The sequence below is a fragment of the Rhamphochromis sp. 'chilingali' genome (genome assembly GCF_963969265.1).
Source record: "Rhamphochromis sp. 'chilingali' genome assembly, chromosome: 14".
In the NCBI taxonomy this organism is placed as follows: domain Eukaryota; kingdom Metazoa; phylum Chordata; class Actinopteri; order Cichliformes; family Cichlidae; genus Rhamphochromis; species Rhamphochromis sp. 'chilingali'.
In genome coordinates this window covers 22411290-22426264 of record NC_137941.1, presented here as the reverse complement: position 1 = coordinate 22426264, position 14975 = coordinate 22411290, and the positions used below count along the sequence as shown (strand labels likewise).

Here is a 14975-nt window from a genome sequence, read left to right as displayed (position 1 = left end):
AAATTTAAATATTAAGGATACATATATACCTATTTATACCAAAATGACTGTGGTCAGATTGGGTTGTTATAAGCAGTGGGGACAAGTTTTATAACATGAAAGAGTTAACTGGAATCAGCAATTTAGAAGCACCGATGATTATATATCCTATAATGACCACTCTCTTGTCAAAGCTGTTAGTCAGTACTTTTAAGTCCTTGTCATTGTAAAGTTCAAAGTCAGTGTAATTTAACGGGCTAAAGCTGACACAACAAAAATGTGTCACTGTCCTAACATCCCCTGCCTGTACAGTATACATAATACATTATCCTATAGCTATGTGTATGTTGTGTAATGTCTATAATTGAAGGTAAATCGGTTCTAAGTCCAGCTTTTCGCTAAAGCCCTCCAGGTGTTTTTCTCAGAAAGAGATACTGAGGCACACCACACTATTTCTCTGTGGATAGATTGTGCGTACATTTATTGTGTGTGTGTGTGTGTGTGTCTGCGTGTGTGAATGATTATTTGTCCTTCTCTGTCTGCAAATTTAAGTCCAATTGCCAGTTTTCATGTCAAGGTGACTTAATTTACATACCAATCTCCATGCTCTCCCTTTGACTCTCTCTCTTTTATTCCTTTGCTCTTTCCCCGCCTCTCTTTCCTCTGCATATCATCTCTCAGGTCTGTAACACTGAGTCAGAGTCACTGAGCCAACAGACTTTTTTTTCCACTCTTTCACTGCCACAGTCTATACTTTTGGTGGATAAATTATTTTATAATACTTCCAGTAATAATACCTGTATTCTAGAGTATGCGAAAAATGGTGCATTTACTTCCCATGATTACGCTGTCCAACATGTTAGATAATAATATGTGGAGAATTACAGCTACCACGAGCTGCAGACAAATATCTAAAGCTGCTATACTTAGAATGTGACAGACGTGAACGACACCATAGGAGTGTGCATCGACCTCCGGCTGTCCATCAATCAAGCGTAAGCACCAACACCTTCCCACAATGCCACGGGGTGCCTGCTGTGAATATTTAACATGCAGAGTTGTCTTCTGCAGACTTCTTGGGCACTTCAGTGGTTGATACAGGTTCTGGCTTGACTTTATATATGTATAAATTTCCTTACATGCAAATGTGATGTACATGCCCGTGTTTGTGCCATTGAGTGTATGTTTGCATAGTTGTATTTGTACAGTAGACAAATACAGCGTATTGTTCACGTGTACTCTGTAAGCCTCGAGCAACACATCTTCCCACTCTGTTCCCTCCAGATAGGAGGTATTGAGTCAATAATGTTAGTTTTCTGCACCAAGAGGGCATAGCTCTGTGGGGCTATCTTGCTTTAGCTTCCTACAGCGTCTTCTAGATGCCCTTTTGGTCATTTTTATGTAGGAGAAATATTCTTTTTTTTTTTCTCTGATTCCAAGTAGCTACAGTGTATTCTCATTTTGTCCCTCTTAGTACTATCTGTTGCTAGCCTTCCATAGTAGCACATAGCCACACGTCTTTTAAGCATACATAGATGCGTGGGTGCACACGTGCATGTCTGTGTCTGTGTTTTATGGCCCCAGGAGGTCAGAGGTGTTTATATGAGAGAGGGGACTCCCTTATTGCTTCCATAACCTGAATAGATCATATGAAACTCCGTCATTTACAGTGAATGGGAGCATCTGGCCAGCCATAAATGTAATGTAATGAAATGAAAGCCCATATGGCCTGTACAACCAGCCTTCCAACAAGGTGACTGACCAAGTGAGAGCTATCCCAGACAGACACACATTAAAAAGAATGTGGTCTTTTGGGGTGAGGCCATTTGTAATGGTTTGGATCAGGCTAGTCTCACAGACACGTGGATCCATGCCTTCGTTACCCCTAGACTCAATTACCGCAATGGTTCCTAACAAACTCTGGATGTGTTTACCGGTTTACTCACTCACTCGAACACTTTTTCTTGACCACAAGCACCTCTCCTGGCTTGCTGTTCCACATTAACTGAAGCTGCAGCCCTTTTGGTACATGCACGTAGCCTTTAACTTTCCATTAGCTAGAGAACCTAAATGTCTAAATCAGTCGGATTGGACATTTAGGAGTCTTTTACCAGCTTCCTAGTACAAAGTACTTGCGCCCTTATGAGAGTAGCTCAGGTAATTGTGTGGTGAATTCACACAGAGCAAGTGGACATCATGTGCCTCCTTCACACTCTGTCCAGATAAGAAGGTCACCTAAATCAAGTGGAGTAATGATAGTTTGTCTGACCCAGGCTACTTCCTGTTGTGTTCTACAGGTGAGAAAAGCACCTGCAGAAATATCCCAGTTTGATTTTCCCAACATTGTTTGCAACTTATGTGGAAAAGTGTCTTTCATTTTTTCAGGCACAGACCCATCCACAGCCGTCACCATACTCCCTCCTCCTTCCCCAGATACATTGAGGAGTGCATCACTGTCTTAAACTGTATTTAATTGATAGACAGTGTTTTGGAAATTGCATTTTATCAAATGATTTCCCCCCTTTTCTCTTTCTCTTTATTCCTCTGTTTATAAAGTACTCACAATGTAGTACTCAGACTACAAGCAAACTGCACCAAGCTACAAAGCTTCAGGGACAGGATTAAGGGATACGATTATCAGTCTTATCCCTTTCAAAGACTCTGCATATTCACAAACATATCTTTTTAGAGATGATTTCATGTAAGTATCTCTACAAAGTGCTTTCAAACTAGAAACATATTTTTTTTTACAACTTTTTACAACCTCACAGCCCTGCTAAAGTCTGAAAGAAACTGGAGCACTGAAGCTAAATGCCAGAAAATTCCTGCGATTGAGGTCCAAAATCTTGTGGAGAGACCTCCAAAAATAGTAGAAACTATTACAGCAGCAAGGGTGTCCACAGATTTTCGGCCATGTATCATAGGCTTACCAGGGAACACTTTGTTACAGTCAGTTCTTAGCTATGTGTCAGTGGTGATAGGGACTGTAATGAATGTGGCTTTGATGATCGTTTTTATAACATTAATTTAAAGACAGAGTCATCTTTCTTTCTCGAATATCAAAGCTCGGGTCGTAGCTCAGGTGGTTGCTGAGAAAAAGGGGGAGGGTTGAGTCCTCGAGAGGCCATGAATCTTTCACTGTCCTGTTGTGAGACCATTTTTGCATTTCTCGTTTTTTCAGATTAACAATTTCAGCTTCCCCCCCCCCCCCCCAATCCATCCATCCATTTTCATCCGCTTTGTCTGGGGCCGGGTCGCGGGGGCAGCAGCCTCCCCCCCCCCCCCCCCCAAAAAAAAATTTCAGAATGTAGTCATGAATGTTTTCCACTGATTTTCCATTATTGCTAGCACTACAAACACAAAAAGAGGGCGAGCGAGGCAGAGGGGGGTAAAAAGGAAAAGAATAATAACTGAAAAGCTATCAAAGGAAAAAAAAACATGGTTCGTTTTTGGTTTGTGAAAAAGAAAAATCATATAAAAAGTTTCCTTTTTCTTTCTTATTCTTTGCAGATGTTTTTATTGAGCTGACAATAAAAGAAGACTAAATAAGAGCGTTATTCTAATCAAACTCATTCGTTAACTCCTTGCACTGTTCTTCTGTGCCGACAGGAACTCTACATACTGCATGAAGGTTTCCATGTCTCTGACTGTGGCGGAAAATGACACAAACCTGTGCTACAACTCTAAAATGAGACGAATGGAGAAGGCTGAGCTCAGCAAGAGTAAAGACATCCTCTGTCCTGACATAGATGACTATGTTGAACCTGGCAAAGAACCAGACATCACCTGGTCCAAGGTGAGCTTGCTGTTCGACTGAGCGTGCTCGTTAATATGTGATTATGTTTCTTCTGCCATATGATCTTTGCATCATTATTTTATCCTTGCCTGGAGGCTCAGTGATATTTTTGTTTCCTGAATCCTCTTATTTGTCAGAAAGAAGGGGGCGTCTGTCTTTCTGATTATACAACCGAGAAATATTCTTCAGTGCTTCATTGGTTTGTTTTCATCTAATTTCTTGCCTGTTTGTGTTTAAAGCCTTATTGGAATTGTGTTTCCAGATTACTTAGGCAGATTATATATAAAGGCAATGATGACAATGAAATCCTTAAGCCACATTCGCAGTGTGCCACACCATTTTGAGAGTCATCGAAAGAGAGTGAGGAGGGAGCAGAGGGCAGCCACAGAGATGGCTTTTATAATGAACACAAAACCTCTATGAGAAGAAAATTGTGCAATGTCATTCTGTGCCCTGTGGAAAGAGTGGATACCCTCCAAATGCTCCTGGTCCCTGATCTTTATTCAGCATGCACCTCCGCCCCCATCACCTGGGTTCTTGCCTTTCCTAGGTCAGGCATGGCCTGCGGACAACAGAGTGCATCCCGGAGAAAGGCTCATGCCAGACTAATCACAGGCAGATCAGCGGTAGATTAGCTGGCCGGGCTTGACCTCTAGGTTTTTCCAGAATTCAATTACGATCTTGGTAATGACTGGGAGTGCTGGAACCCGGAGTTATTTGGACCACTGCGGAGCCTCCGTGATTGAATTCGAAGGTTGCCGAGAGCAATGGTAGAATAGAATCCACCGAGCCACCGCTGTCCCTGGCTGAGCACCAAGGAGCTGAAGAAAGTATCATGTCACGAAGTCACTCACTTTGCCTGCTCACGTATACTCGCATTGATTGATTGATTGATTGGTAATTTATTTCAACATGTGAACAATATACAAGTACATTTAGAAAAGAAATGAGAGAAAAACAAATATACTATACAAATTACATACAAAAAAAATTCTGATTAATTTACATGTTGAAAGGGAGTGGGAAGAAGTATACACTTATTTAATCCCACCCCTGTCCCATAAATTATCAGTGAATATTTAGTCAGCTTCCTTACTGATATAATTTGTAATAAAAATAGTGAACAGATTTCTGATATACTATATACTATAATATCACATCATGAATTTTTTGTTTGTTTGTTTTTAAATAGAGACATTCACTTAATTTAAATATTTTCCTTTTCTTTATAGATCGAGAAGATCATATTTTTATAACTCTTTTTGAACAGTTTTATGTTTGGACATTGCTTTAATTCCATATTCAGTTTGTTCCATAGTTTCACTCCTTGAACAGAAACACAAAAGCCTTTTCTTGTAGTACGTACCTTCATTGTTTTGAAGTTACAAAAACCCCTTAAATTATAACTTCTTTCAAAAAAAACATACTCTGAATATTACCTGGCAGTTCTTTATTTTTTGCTTTGAATAGAATTTGTGCTGTTTGGAATTTCACTATATCGTCAATTTTCAATATTTCAGACTGCAAAAATAGTGAGTTTGTATGTTCCCTATAACCTGCATTGTGGATGATTCGAATTGCTTTCTTTTGAAGAGTAAAAAGTGAATGTAATGTGGTTTTATAGTTATTGCCCCAGACCTCTGCACAATAGCTTAAGTATGGTGAAACCAGTGAACAGTAGAGAATATGAAGTGATGTTCTGTCGAATATCTGTTTTGCCTTGTTTAGTACTGCAATGCTTCGTGATACTTTGGAATGAATATATCTTACGTGAGCTCTCCAGTTAAGTTTTTCATCTATTATTACCCCCAGAAATTTATTTTCACTGACTCTTTCAATATCAACACCATTTATTTGAATCTTTGCATTTGTATTTAAACTACTATTTCCAAATAACATAAGTTTAGATTTATTCAAATTTAATGATAATTTGTTTTTATCAAGCCAGAACTTCACTTTACTTATTTCATTAGTCATATCCTCCAATAAATTCTGCAGATCATCACCAGAGCAAAAAATGTTTGTATCGTCAGCAAAGAGAACCATTTTTAATACTTTGGACACTTTACAGATGTCGTTAATGTACAAGTTGAAGAATTTTGGACCCAAAACTGACCCTTGGGGTACACCACAAGCAATGTCCATACATAAGGAGCAACCACCATTTATTTTCACAAACTGCTTTCTGTCACTTAAATAACTCCGGACCCAATCTAAAACTACCCCTCTGACACCATAACGTTCCAGTTTTCTTATTAATATATCATGATCTATAGTGTCAAATGCCTTTGTCAAGTCTATGAATAACCCAGCCACATATTGCTTTTTGTCTATGGAATTTGTGATGTATTCTATTGAATCTAATAGTGCCGATGATGTTGATCTGCTTGATCTGAATCCGTACTGACTCTCAGTGAGTAGTTTATGTTTATCTACGGATGTAGCACAAACACACTTATTTTGTCTGCAGAGAGTAGTGTAAATAAAATTCTCTGTCTCTCTGTGGCCTTTGTAGAATATTGAATGGAGAATATTCCGTTCAGTGCAATAAATCTTGATCAGATAAGTAGGACAATAGCTTAGTTTTATCATTTTAGCTTATAAAATTATTATATCAGAGTGACGAGCTATGTGTTTTTACCACTTTATTCACTTTTTTTTTACACTCAGCATTGTTAAAATGTTTGAAATCTCATGGATGTATATTTGTAAAAAAGATTCTGCAGGTCTTAAATTTCTCAAGGCCTTGCTTTCCCAGAATATTCCATCTCTGGCCGCACAAAGTCCACAGCGTCTTTACACTTGTCACTTATATGACATCTGACACCTCCCGTGATATATCAGTAAATAGATATTTACAGTTCTGATCTGACTGTTCTTTGGTACACAGGAGTGCCGTCCAAAGCAGTGGCGTGCAAGCATCATCCAGAAGAGAGACATTCTGTCTATCCAAGAGGTAACAGAAGATGACATTGGGAATTACACCTGCGAAGTCCAGTTTGGTGGTTTTGTGGTCAGAAGGACGACTGAACTCACAGTAACTGGTAAGTTCTCAGGAAAACTGAAGATGTGTTTTCTGCGTGTAGAGGCGCCATTTATACAAATTCTCCACATAGTAGCACATGTTTTAAGAATGAGCAGAGTAGTAATTATAGTAGACAGTTGAATAAAAGGAGAGGATTGTAACAAAGATACACACGTAGCCACGCACACACACTCATACAAACACAGACACAAATACCACAGGGTATGGCAATGATGTCCTGCTGTTGTGTTAATTGTTGGAGGGAGGTGAATGCTGTGGCCTGGCATCTATCCCTCCTTCTAACTCAGCACTTTCCAGTCAGCTAAGCAGTGTTGAAATATTTAAGGCTATAGGCTAAACTCGTTCACACAGAGAGCTAAAGAGCCAGGACCAAGGTCAGTAGATTTACAGTGCACTTACTCTTTGTTTCTATACATCTCTCACTCCTTTTTTTTTTTCTCTTTACCTTGCACAGCTGCAAGGTGAGCATGTGACAAATAAACGCATTCATCTGTTGAAACCTGGGAATTGGATGCTCTGGCTTGTGTGTTCTGCCAGGTTAACTGCTCTGATGAGGATTGAGGGTGAATCTAGTTTTTCCTTTGCCCTTTTATACTCAATGTTGCCGCCTAAAGAATACTGATCTGTCTGATACTGACTGCTACAGTATATTGTATACTAACACTGCTATATTGAGTGGATTCTTTGTTTTCAGTTGTGATGTAGCAATTACAAGAAATTATTCAGCGCATCTTTTTGATGATGTTTAGGATAGTGGTATGATAAATGCAAATATTTAATATGATTTCATTATTAAATGTGTCCGCATAGATTGTTCATGGGCATGTTTGGTGTTTTCCCCACACTGAATATTTGTGAACACTTGATTGATATCCTTAGTGGCACTTTTTTGAGTAATTGGCCATTGTTGTTATGTAATATGAAGGCGTTTATGCATTTGAAGTGCACAGACTGCTGTCTGGCAGAGAGAGAGAAAGCTACATGTCTTAACCTGAGCAGAGTGTGCTGTTGGATAAGATTAAAAGTGATCCTGGAGGTGTGGTTTTGAGATCGGCTGTGGTTGTGACTGATGGGCTATCAGTTTATCCACGGCAGGGTTCAACAGGCAGACACATTAGAATTTGACATTATTGCCATTACTATCGCTGGGAGAGCCTTCCCAGCTTGGTTGACTCATTACTCTAGTACGTGAGTACCCCTCAGTTGTGGGTCATGCAGTTTGTTAACCAGTTTGGGTTTTTGTTCCATAGCTCCAAAGTCACATCACCAGTGTTGAAAGTAACCTTTTTCCCTCCCTAGATATTGTGGTATCTACAGTTGATATGAGCAAAATTTGCAGGTTTGCTAAGCATTTAGATAATAAATTGAATACATTTAAATAATTTTGGAGCAATCCAAAAGAAAGTTCAAGGTATTCTGGCATGCTGAGAACTATTTATTTATTTAATCAACTTTTTGGAGAAAATGTAATAGCAAACTCTGAGGACTTTACCTTGCCAGTGTGCCCTAAAAGAAACTTTGTTGTTTCTGCATTTTTTAGTGAAAGGTGAATTAAATCCCTTCATCTTTTGGTACCACAACAATTCACCTTGGCTAAATTTACTTTTTAAATTGTTTTTGATAGATTTTGTTTTAAGTTGTTTTGAATTCATAGTGCACACCATAGCATACCTGTTCAACTGCTCGTTTAAAAGAAATCTCTAATTATCCAATCACATGGCAGCAACTCAGTGCACTAAAAATGACTGGACACCACAACCTACTTGAGTGTTGTTGCTGATCACATCCATCCCTTTATAACCACAGCCACCCATCATCTGAAAGGTGCTTCTAGTCGGGTACTGCACCATGTCCAAGAGTTCAGATTCACGCCACAGATGTGGTCAAATCTGCAGCAACTGTTTGAAGCTGCTATGTTAATATGGACCTAAATATCTGAGAAAAGTTTCCAACACCTTGTTTAGTCTATGCCACAAAGGACTAATGCATTTCCAAATACAAAAGGGGGTCAACACCAGTACTAGAAAGGTGTACCTAATAAACTGTCCTGTGAGTATATGGTCTAATAATACTGTTGGTGTGTTTAATTGAATGCTATAAAATGTGTAGGCTTCATGAGTGAATCCCATGCTGGCTGCAGAACATAAAGTGCCATCATTTGTCATGAAAACAGAGTTAGAAAGTTTACACTTGGGACACGATGCTTTTCAGCATTAATGCAGCAGAAAACTATCAACCATGACAACAGTTTAGCGAGATTCTTTTGACAGGGAAATGCAGTAATGTAAATGCCTGCGTTCTCTTCTGTATTTTCTACTCTGCTTTTTCTGTTGTAAAAGAAAAAAATATGGGGATCAGTGTTGGTCAAGTTACTTGAAAAAAGTAATCAGTAACTAATTACTGATTACTCCCCCCAAAAAGTAATCCCGTTACTTTACTGATTACTTATTTTCAAAAGTAATTAATTACTTAGTTACTTAGTTACTTTTTAAAAACACGATTTACAACCTGAAGAGGTGATAAAGTGATAGATCTTTCAGCCCAATTCTACTTTTTCTACATAATCCATCATACAAAATGTAATCAAATGGAAAAGTCTCTTTTTTTTAACTTGTTTTATCAGTTTTAATCTTTTAACTTTATGCATCAAGCAAAACATTTAATTATATGCAACATTCTCTGACTTGAATAAATTAGTTTAACATTTAAACCTATTTTCTACACATTCCAGCACATAAAATAAAATATTTTTTGTGTTTTCACTCACTCTTTCAAACAGATGCAAGTAAAACACAGCAGAAAATAAATAAAGTCAAAGACTCAGCGGTCCTTTTGCTCTATTTTCACCTGTAAAGCAGGAGCAGGGTAGGCGGAGGGTTACCCTGGTGTAGGTGTGCTGCGGTCAGTTGAAGAATCCGCGCGAGTGTCTCTGTGAGTTTCCCATCACGTCGTAGCTACTCGGTGTTTGCTCGGAAGTTTAGGGGTTTTTTTCGCTGTAAAAAGAAGTTTTCTTCCCACGCACGATGGACGCTAATGTTTTTGTCACTTTTTATGGAATCAAACTCAAAGTAAGGTCAGTACTTCCACACTTTAAACGCTGCACGCTCATACTCTCTCCCGCACTCGATATATTATCCATTGTTGATCTGCACACAGCTGCTGTCACCAACGTCGCACTTGCTTACGTCACTGTCATGAGACATTCTCGCAAAAAAAATCACGGTTTTAGTAACGCAGTAACGCAGCGTTCCTACGGGAAAGTAACGGTAATCTAATTACCGATTTTGCAATAGTAATCCCTTACTTTACTCGTTACTTGAAAAAAGTAATCAGATTACAGTAACGCGTTACAAGTAACGCGTTACTGCCATCTCTGATGAGGATACTCTAAATACTATAGTACCACTTGATTTAGCCTTAGTGGGATACCTCCTCTTTTAAAGCTGTAGTCTCCTGTTAGAATCAGATTAGCTCCCTCTCACCATGGGCTCATTTCCTATAATAAACCTACACCATCATCCCCTCAAGTGGGTGTGCGATTATCCACATTTTATCACATCCTGTTAAAACCGACATTGCCTGGACAGCAAACATAAAAGGCCAAACTACATCCAAGGGCTAATGTTGTAGTTTATTTGATAGGCCAAGAGGACGAAGGAGGTCATTAAGTTTAACTGATCTTAAATATAGCGCAATAGATACTGGCCTTTGCTGAGACCCTGCCTAACTGCAGAGTGTGTGTGTGTGTGTGTGTGTTCTGACCCTACTCCACTATGTAATGACTTCCATTAGAAGCAGTAGAGGAGCTGCTATGTGGAATAAAGTAAGTCTTGTAATAGAGGTTAACTATGAGCATAAACACAGGCCCTCACAGATCAGGCTGATCCAGGAGCCCCTTAATCAAGCTCTGATGCTCTTCGGGTTAATCGGAATGTAAAACAAACAACAGCCCCTCGCCTCATTTTATGTTTATGTCACGGTGCATTGAAATTTTCTTATCTGATTCTGAGCGTGCAGACGCAGGGAGGTACAGCCCGTGCAGCAACCGAGTGCACTGAGAACAAATGCACCATTATCAACAGATGGAAAGATTTTCCTTTTCCCCGCCCCCCATGGGCCTTCACCTCCACCTCCCATCTTTAAAAGAGAGTGCCTTTTTGTGTACTGTTATAATTGATTCATAGCAGCAGCAGGTTGGCCATTCCGCGGTTCCTCTGGGGAATGCTGAGTGTGGTCAGATTTGTCTACAACTGTGTTTACCCCTTCCCACTTTCACAGACACACGGAGCAGTCTTCGAGCCGAAACTGCAACCCACCTATGATATGAACCGATACGAGCGCGGGCCGCTTTATCTGTGCGTGCCTGCGAGTTTGTCTTTTTAACGTTAAACATACATACTTGTGGGAATTTTGTGTGATGTTTCATTCTACGTCTGAATCGTTTCTGTTAAATTTTTATGGCTCTCTTAGGCCTCATTCCAGTACTGTGATGGTAATGCTACAACAGTAAAACACCAGATAAAGCTCGGTTCAGCTGATGTATGCAGCCTGCTCTGTGTTCTGCAGGAAGGAAAATATTATACAGGGAGAGCGGAAAAGGATAAAGAGAACAAGGGAGCGAAAGTGACTGATAACAGCAAAAAGAGGGAGAGGGAGAAGCGATAGAACAGAGTGAAAAAGATAGAGGTTGGTGCTCGTGTATCTTATCTGTATTCCTAGCCAGTGTTTCCCAGCAGAAACAGTGTGTCCAGGACTATAAACAGACTATTATCCTAGTGTTTATCACAGTGCACATTACCGTTTGCCTCTGTCGGACTTACTGTAATGGAGTCGTTTGGCTTGATGGATGCCTCGGGCGTGGGTTTCTATCTATTGCTCCCATTATACCACTGTCTGCATCCCTTCACTGTAGAAATGTGTGCCTGCACATTCAGCATAGCCTGCAAGCATGGTGACTGAGGTTATGGCCAATGTAAATGTACCATTTGGCACAGTGAATTGGAGGTGCACAGGGCAAGAGGAAATCGAGGGGAGGAGAGGAATCGTCTACCTTACATTACCGCTTGTAGAATGTCCACAGCGCAAAAGGGGCGATGCTTGGAAAACTCAATTTATGTACAGTGAATGAATATGTTTATTTGTGAGGATAAAATATGTGACTGTTTGTGTCCTCGCTGTATAGGCATGCATTGTCTGATTTTTATACACTCAGCAGGCAGTGTTACACCTAAGATTCCTCCATCAGAGTTTACAGAAACCGAGTGTATTTGTGTGTGTAATGAGGAGCTGATGTGGGGAGAGGTGAGCTGGGACATTGTCTCATTGCAGTAAAAGGTTTCTTACCGTTCTTCCTCCACAGGGTCACCTTCAGAAGTGCGTGCACTTCACAACCTTATAAAATGTAACCGGCGACATGCACATGTGTGAGCATGACTGTGTGATGTAGTTATATATTTATTTATCAAGGCGATGACTTGACTTTTACTTTGTCGGCTGGATGTAGCCTCCGTGGATGCAGCAAGGGGAAAAAAAGCAGAGGCAGAAGCAGTCAGCAGAGACGTGAAAGAGGAGTGTGGTATCCACACCCCCTCCGTCTGTTTTCTGTCCTCATCTATCAGGCCGAAGGAGGATAGATGGATGGAGAGGCAGCGATTAGCTATGATATTATCCCATAGAGTGGGAATATGAGGAATGAGAGGTGAGAGATAAGAAGTGTGGGGTGAGAAAAAGAGATGGGTTTAGCCTCAGCTGAAACCTTCTCCATCTCCGAGACTATGTGCTTGCGTGAATACGTTGTAACTCGGATGCCTGTCGTGTGCTGGCCTGCCATGATCGACTCTCAGCCTCGGTTACTGTACATGTCCTTGGAGACGAGATGATAAAATCACACCTGAGATAAGTGTTACGCCAGCAGTTGACTTTTCCCAACTTCACTTACACACCAGTGCACTTGTGTACACACACACTTACATCAATCACACCCATGAGAGGATGGCACACCCAATATAAAATTGCTTTATATTATCTGTCACAACCTGCTGATACTGATAAATCCGCATGCTTTTCAGAGCCTATAAATTTACAAAGCAGCTCAGTTACTGGTGAAACAATAGCACTGTATAGGATGGAAGAAAATGGCTCATTAGTTTAGGGTCAACTATCACTCTCATCATTAACTAATCTGTGCCCCTTGCCATATCTACCTCACCCCTCACCTCCCCGCCCTCTCCTGCTCCTGTCTCTCCAACTCACTTCATCACTATTCACCAGCTGTCCTCTTAGAGTCTGAGCAGGCCAGAGTTCACATTGTTTTAATTCAATTAAAATCGACATCAGTCTGCATGTGACGAATGAAATTTACATACTACACAATTAATCTTGCCTGACCTACCACACACTACCCACATACACACCCTCTGTCTGTGGTTATTATCATTATCTAGGCCTATAGCGTAAGTACAAGAGCATGAGTGAAATTAAAATTATTATTCTGTCTTTTGAAGCCTTTTGAAGTCTGGGTCAATAATTAAACAGTGTTATGTAGTGGCTGACGAAGTACGTCTAAAAAGACCTGTTACTGTTATATTTTTGAGTCCAGTGAAATGGTCTCCTTTCACTGAACGTGTCCTCTATGATAGGGATAAGTCATAACGTTCATAACACTGATATCACTTATCATAGCAATATGAATGACACTGAACTTATATAGCGTGGCCTTCCAATAACATGAGTACTTCAGACTATGATAGATAGATAGATAGATAGTAGGGGTGCAACGATACACAAAATTCACGGTTCGGTTCGATATTTTGGTGTCAGGTTCAAAAAACTGTTCATGCCTTTTTAATTTGTCATTTATTAAAATTATAAATATATATTTTAACTCAAAAGTACAGTTTTTAAATTTAATGTTGCTGAAACAACAAAGTAATGAAAAAAATAAATATATCTGATCGAGAAATCACTCATCTTTGGAAAAGAGAGTTTATTACAGAGAAATGTCTCTTTCCAAACTAAAAGCTATACTATACGCTTCTTCTGGGCTATATTCTCAGCAGCATATTAAACATATCAGGTCCCCATAAGGAGAATCATGTGCTAACAGCTGTCTAAATGACTCGGGTAAAGGTTGTAGCATGCGTGCTTGTTGTTTTTGTCTGCTTCCACTTGTCTTTGCACTAGGATGATGTCGGAGTAAATATGCAGGCATATTCATTTTGTTCCCACTAGTGCTGTCAGCGGTAATCTCGTTGAAATGACGTTAAAGCCACAACACGGCAAATCTCCGTTAACGAGCTACCGCAGATCGCCCCGTGCGTGGGGCTGGACGGCCAACACGTTAACGATCTAACTGTGCTAACACACTAGTTCCCACCAATGTAATTGAGCATTGTGTGGCACATCCAACATACTGTTTTACTTTTGTCCATGACGCGCTTACCTTCAGGGTCATACGTCACATGAAAACCAAAATACTTCCAAACGCCAGATCTGAATGAGGGTGGGGGAGGTTTAATTTGCCATGTTGCAAGGAGAACTTAACTTCTGTCTCGCTAGCTTGCCCTGCGCTCAGTGAATCTGCGTTCGACTACTCCGCCTAGGCTGCACTGTCGAGCGCAGATCGACTGAGCGCTCAACACAGACAGCATCGTCAGAAGGAAAGTTGATAAAATAAATTAAACATTTTGTATTGTTCGATACATATGCGTACCGAACCGAAAGCACTGTATCGAACGGTTCAATATCGATACGAGTATTGTTGCACCCCTAATAGATAGATAGATAGATAGATAGATAGATAGATAGATCAAATACAACCCCAACTAGAGCAAATTCCCATCATATCAGATAAAGTCCAAACTATGATCATTTCTATCTGAGTTGTTGACTACAACAACAAAATTCTTCAATGGTCAGCTGACTTTGAGGTTGAGCTTCTTGTCTATAAGGCTTGAACTGATCACAAACTATGTGTTTGTACAACTTGTCTGCAGTTTATCAATTTGTCAGATGTCTGAGGTGAAGGACTTGCTGTCACCTTTAAGAAGTCATCAAACAACACAGAACATTAAATGTCTTTTGTGTAGCAGTTTGCCCTACAAATTAATGACAAGTCTAATGATAATGATCATCATTATTGAGTATAATGGCTTC

General features: G+C 40.0%; 1 protein-coding gene across 4 annotated transcripts in view; it reads left to right on the top strand.

Annotated features, from left to right (window-relative positions):
* The window catches only part of il1rapl1a (interleukin 1 receptor accessory protein-like 1a), a 178838-nt gene that overhangs the window by 76848 nt on the left and 87015 nt on the right, over positions 1-14975 (top strand). For all 4 annotated transcript variants that reach the window (XM_080902276.1, XM_080902278.1, XM_080902277.1 and 1 more), the window contains exons 4-5: positions 3589-3775; positions 6666-6819. In XM_080902276.1, coding sequence (XP_080758402.1) covers positions 3589-3775; positions 6666-6819 — 341 coding nt within the window. The remainder of the gene's footprint in view (positions 1-3588; positions 3776-6665; positions 6820-14975) is intronic.